This window comes from Manihot esculenta, chromosome 2 (genome assembly GCF_001659605.2).
Source record: "Manihot esculenta cultivar AM560-2 chromosome 2, M.esculenta_v8, whole genome shotgun sequence".
NCBI classification, from domain to species: domain Eukaryota; kingdom Viridiplantae; phylum Streptophyta; class Magnoliopsida; order Malpighiales; family Euphorbiaceae; genus Manihot; species Manihot esculenta.
Genome location: NC_035162.2, coordinates 11410377 through 11416376, shown reverse-complemented (window position 1 = coordinate 11416376; position 6000 = coordinate 11410377). Strand labels below are relative to the sequence as shown.

General features: G+C 32.7%; 1 protein-coding gene across 1 annotated transcript; it reads right to left on the bottom strand.

Moving 5' to 3' along the window:
- Window positions 1-1629: 1629 nt before the first annotated feature.
- LOC110608708 (transcription factor bHLH96) lies at window positions 1630-3327 on the bottom strand. Its single transcript, XM_021747986.2, has 3 exons — window positions 2532-3327; window positions 1902-2297; window positions 1630-1804 (listed from the first exon to the last, which is right to left on the bottom strand). Exons 1-3 carry the CDS (start codon window positions 3021-3023, stop codon window positions 1706-1708), a joined length of 987 nt encoding a protein of 328 aa, XP_021603678.1. The 5' UTR covers window positions 3024-3327; the 3' UTR covers window positions 1630-1705.
- Window positions 3328-6000: the final 2673 nt, after the last annotated feature.

Here is a 6000-nt window from a genome sequence, read left to right as displayed (position 1 = left end):
TACAAGGGCGACAGAGATGGTGGTGGGTAATCATCAAAAAGCTCTGTGCATGAAATTGATAGAATTAAGTGCAAGAAATGAATTGATAAGTGTGGCACCCCACTGATGATGTGTGCCCTAAACAAAGTTACTCTTGTTTTTACTATAAAATAAAAAAAGGAGAAAGGAGATTTAACACTTTTGTCTTGCAGGTGCATGGTCGAGATGCCTTTTCAAGAAAAGAGCATAATCATGGTGGATAAGACTAAGCTTTTTCTATTTATTTTTTTTTTAAAAAAAAATCTTCCAGGAACGAGCATTTCGATAAAGAGAGCCTATATATGCTTAGAGTATTATTGATTATGCATGATTGCATGAACATGTAATTAAATTCAAGTGCGCTAATCATTGGTTCATGTAAGTTTATAATTGTCCTGTATTTCTATGCATTTCCCTTTTTTTTAAAAAAAAAAAAATTGTCTAAGATCAATCATTAGTCATTTCTTTAAATCACTTTAAGTAATTATTTAACTCATTTTAATTCCTCACTACTACAATTTATTATTATTATTTTTTTTTTTTGCCAAAAGGAATTGAACTGTGTGTTTGTATATATATGCACAGTTGTAAATATGCATTTGGGAAGTTTAGAAATCCCAGTGCATAATTGAAATGAAGAATAAATGAAAAGGGTGTACTTTTTATTTTTCTTATTCTTCAGTATCTGCCACCAACTGACAGTTTTTGGCGTTATTTGCCTATAAAATAATCTCATAAAAACAAAACAATATGTTATTAATTTTAAGGCTAACATTATTTTAAAAATAATTTAATTTCTATATTTTAATTCTATCAAATAGAAAAATAATATTTTAATATAAAAAAATTTTTTTAGTTTGACGGGTCAAAAATTTAATGAATAAATTGTTGAATTTTAAAAATAAAAAGATAAAATGTTAATTTTTAAATAGTTTCAGAATGTAAAAGTAATTTTTTTAAAAGAAATTATTAACTATATTTTTTATTTATATATCTTAAGAGAGTTAATTTTGTATATCGTAAATTTTTTAAAAATTATTAATAATATAAAAAATTATTAAATATATAATGTGAAATAATAAAATTTACATAAATAAATTATTAAAAGGGGTTGGAGGACAGCTCCCTTGCCTTCCTCCCTAGTCCCTGTACAGTCCTCATGGTCATGGGACAATATAGCCATTTCGATGGCGGAACTCTAAATCCGCGTCCTATATATTCGATCTTTGCATGGAATTTGAAAGATGTTTTCTGAATTTATAATTAAATTCCGACGTGAGTAATTAATTTATTCTTAATCATGGAAATTGGTGATTAATTTGTTCTTAATCATAGAAATTAGTAGATGCTCCCTACGCAAAAAGGACATTCTTCACTCATTTCAAGATGTAAGGAATTTTATTGTTTAAAGAGATTCCTTGCCGTACATGTAACTTGTGAGTCATCTTATAATTAATTAAAAGATTTCTTCTAAAAGAACTGGTTAATTATTTTCTTGTCTTATTTGTTCTTATAAGTTTATGGCTGGTAATTTTATTGGTCCACGTCTGCCAGACAGCAGACCCTAGTACTGCTTAAACTATTGCTCAAAATCATCTCTGACGGGACTAATTAAGGCAAGAAAAGGATTTTTATATTAACAACTCCAATTACAGAAGAAAAACCCAATTAGGGTTACAAATTAATTTTAGCTGAAAACAGCTTCCTCTTCATGAATCCTGTGTAGCATTTGATTAACAGCAGCTGCAATCTCATCCACTGTATTAAGGTAGCAACCTTCCTCCACCTGTCTCAAAAAATAGTCAATAGCCAGTTAAGAAAAAAGAAATTAAATTAGGAAACTCATTAAAAGATTAAAATGTGCTTTGACTGTATCAACTTGCCTTAACACTAACTGAGTAGAGAACCAATTGATCAACAGTGGTGACATTTAGGTGGAGAACACTGAGCCTTAAGGCTTGCAGACCTGCCACCATCTTCAAGAGCTGTCTGGGTTTTTTCTTTGAAAGTATTTTAAGATTGGCATGGCTCTCCACCATGGTCACTTCTATGTCTGCCACAGACCACTGATTTTGATCAGCTATAGATTCCTCTCCAGTGGCCAGAGCTCGTGTTGAGTACTGTGGGAAGGCGAAGAACTCAGCAAATGGTGATGAAGAGAAGCCACTGACATCAGCTGGTTGCTGCTTGGTCTTTTTGTGGGCCTCCATTGTCAGCAAGAGCTGCTCTAGCTCCTTCACAAAATTAATAGCACCTCCAACTATAGATGCTTGGTCACCCTGGATTGGTAATAATAATTAACTTAACTAATTAGTAATTTAGGACAAAAGTTAATAAAGATTTTGCAATATAAATCTGCAACTAATGGTCAGAATGGTGAACCAATTTCAGGAAGTGGGGTATGGAATTATTGTATATTTTCCGATCACAGAAAAGACTAAAGAAGATAATAAAGAGATTAGCGTAATCATGCCAATTAAGAATCCACCAGAAAGGACCCATTAGTAACTTACCCTCTGAACATAGGAAGGAGGCATCAGAGACCTGAGTACAGCAAGATACTCATTCATCTGTTTCCTGCGGTTGCGTTCAACTGCAATGTGAGTCATCCTCTGGTTCTCTATTTCTTCCTTATTCTTGGTGCTCTTGGTGCGCCTTCGCTTTCGCCGGCCAGCCGTGGTAGGCGGCGGTGGAACCATTGAATGGAATACTCCAGGAGGAGGAGTGATATATTGATCAACAGTGCAAGTCTCAGGTGAAGAATTAGGATCCCATTGATCTTTTGGTTGTTTCATTACAGAAGGAGATGAAGAATCCCAATTTGCATGGAGATCACCATGTTGCTCTAAATTACTCTTGCTGTTTTCATGAATCCCAAGAAAAGCATTTTCTTCTTCTTGTAAATCAAAATCGCAGCACCAAGCTCCGCCAATTGGGAAGGAGTAACAATCCCTGTAGCCATAACTAAAAGGGTCTTGGGGATAAACCACTGCGTCTAGTGCCATCTCTGTCCCACGAGACCTGTATTGTCTGCTGTGTATTTAGCTTCTTTCTGGGTCACAGAGGACTGGAGGATAAAGCGAACCTAGAGTATAGACCCACGAGTAGGTAGAGTACAAGAAGACGGTGTTGAGGGTTTAAGAAGTTGAAAGGTGAAGGAAGAGAGGGGGAAGGGAGAATTTGGTAGCTAGCAGCTGAAGGTGACGATGGAAAATTGAAAAAGTGTTTCCTTCTAAGAAACGACCCAAAAGAAGAGAGCATAAGCCCAAGTAGTACGCACCAAAAGGCCAAACAAAGTAGCCTTTTTATCTCCACCTCATGAAGAGAAAACCACGAGACTTGAAATTATCAAATCCTACCGTAGCTACAGAGTGTTGCACGTGAGATTGCATCGTAGACCAGTCACTAATCACCAGAGACCACACACACACACACAAGCAGGGGACAGGGACAGATTATCTTTCAACACATGGACATTGTAAATAGTGTTTTCTGAAAATCAACATATAACACAAATCTGCATAGATGAAATAATAAAATAAGATTTCTTACCTAAATTTAATGGGCAATTAATCAAACGTTTAAATATTTTAGTAATTTTATCTAAACATTTTAATTTTGATAATTTTATTTAAAATTGAAATTTTTTTGTATGTTATTTTTTTCATATAAAAACTTGCTGTCTTTCCTTTTCAATTTTTTCCTGTATTTGTAACATGCATAATTATACGTTAATAACAATGCGAATTCACAAGTCAATAAGACATTAATTTTCTAGGGTTTCCCCTTCTTTCTTGGGTTCTTATTCCTTGTACTAAGTTATACCATAATGTCAATTCTATTTAGGTTTGTAGGAGTGAGTTATTCCATGCATTGATTTACCAACCTGCCTTCCTTTTTCCATCAATTTTTCATGGACAAAACAAAATTAAATAATTAAAAAAAAATCCAACATCAACTGGCATTCCTTTAATCTATAAGATTCCTTGACTCATTAGCTTTCAATAACTCCAATTTGGTTGTTATTAATTCATTTTTCCTTCTAAACATCTTTCAGAAAAACAATATCAACTTGGTTGTTTAGACTACCAACTTGTCTATTTATTTTATGTATTTCTACTGCATTTTCACATACCAATTATTAAAGAAACACAATTTAAAAAAAAAAATCAATGATGATTGAGCCATAGAATTCCCTAATATCTTACAAATTATTAAAAAAAAAAAAAAAAAAGGCCTGCGTATTACATCAATCAAAATAAAAGAGATTTAACTGGAGTTCAAGGCTACATTTTCCTATAGACAATTTGATCGACGAAAACACAACAGAAGACCTAACCAACATTAACCCACAATTTAATCATTAATAAATAATTAATGATTTCAATTGCATATCAAAGCATGTGGGTTGAAGCGCAAAGTACGCACCCGCAAATTCTAAGGCCTTAAGCATGTGGACACAAAGTACAAATCGGCTGTTAAATTATTCAGAAATCTTGTAATTAATTAAATGCTCAAGGCGTACTTGGAAACTCGACTTGTTCAACCCACCGCCGATATGGAGAGACCTCAGAGATTCTGGAAACAAAATCTGCTTTTCTTGCAACTTGCCTCTTTTGAATTCTTTCTCCTTATGGGTTCCGAATGGCTCTTATTCTAACACTCATGGGCTCAACTTCAAGCCCACATTTGTAAAAATCAAAACAAATAGTAAAAAAATTTTGGATTTTGGTGCCATTTGATTGGATAGAATATCTATACATGCCCTTTTTGGGAAGCAACTAAGAGTAAGAGGACATTATCGTATTGTAATATCTGGTAAGGCCCAGAGGTGCCATGCTTAATTATTAGACAACTCCAAAGATTGCACACACTACTATTCCTCAGGCAAATATATCAGACGACACTAATGGAGCTAGATTGGATCACAGGGTGATGCTGATGGGCACGTAAGGGCTCCATGGTCTATCCTCTTATTCATCCATGTCATGTTAAAATAATTATACATGAAATTACTATATTATTTTCAAATTATGAATGATTAGTAATAAGTTTTATTTTAATGTTACAGCATGATGGGTTTACGTTATAAGTGTAGCCATGTCAAGATAACAATGTTCCAACAAAAACAAAACTGTGGAGACGTCACAATGAAAATATTAGATTCAGTCTCAGTTCATGCAGGCAAATGTAATCAACTCATCTCTGACAATTACGGATCAGTATTATAAACTTAACCAAACAAAACAAATTTCTTGATGTTCTTCTTGGCTTGCTGCATATGTAAGTTCTTGTCGATAGGCAACTTGAAGTTTAATTAATCATGGATCCATCCTTCTACAAGTCTGTCTCTCTTGGATTTAGTATCAGCTTCATTGAACTGGACCCTTCAGGGTACGTTTTTCTTCGCTTTCTGATCCTAAAAGGCAATGCAGTAATCAAATACAAAATTTCAGAAGTGGCACCACTGCTATAACCCACAATTATTTGATCATATTTTCTAGTAGGACAATTAATTTTTGTCGTATATTTTATGTAAATCATAAACAAAGTAAAGCCTAGTTGGAACTAATAAATCATTATCCTGCAATTGTCAATTTCATATTATTGATTAAATATTAATCTTATTCATTTAATCAGCAGATTCAATTCCTTAAAAGTTTCATTCGTGATTTTAGTGACTTTTGCTTTTGAAACTCAATGATTACTGAATTCTAAAAACTTTCTATAATATGAGGGTACCCATATCATGAATATATATACTTTATATTTTAGCATCTTAGTAATGATGGTGAAATTATTATCTTAATACTATTAAAATTATGATTTAATTAAAAATATTATAAAAAAATTTAATTTTTACTGTATATTTATATTATTATTAATAATATTATAATTCAATCATCATTTTATCAATTATAAAATATAAGTAAATCATTGTTTTAATATATATCAATGTATGCAATGGTCTTTAAGTTATTA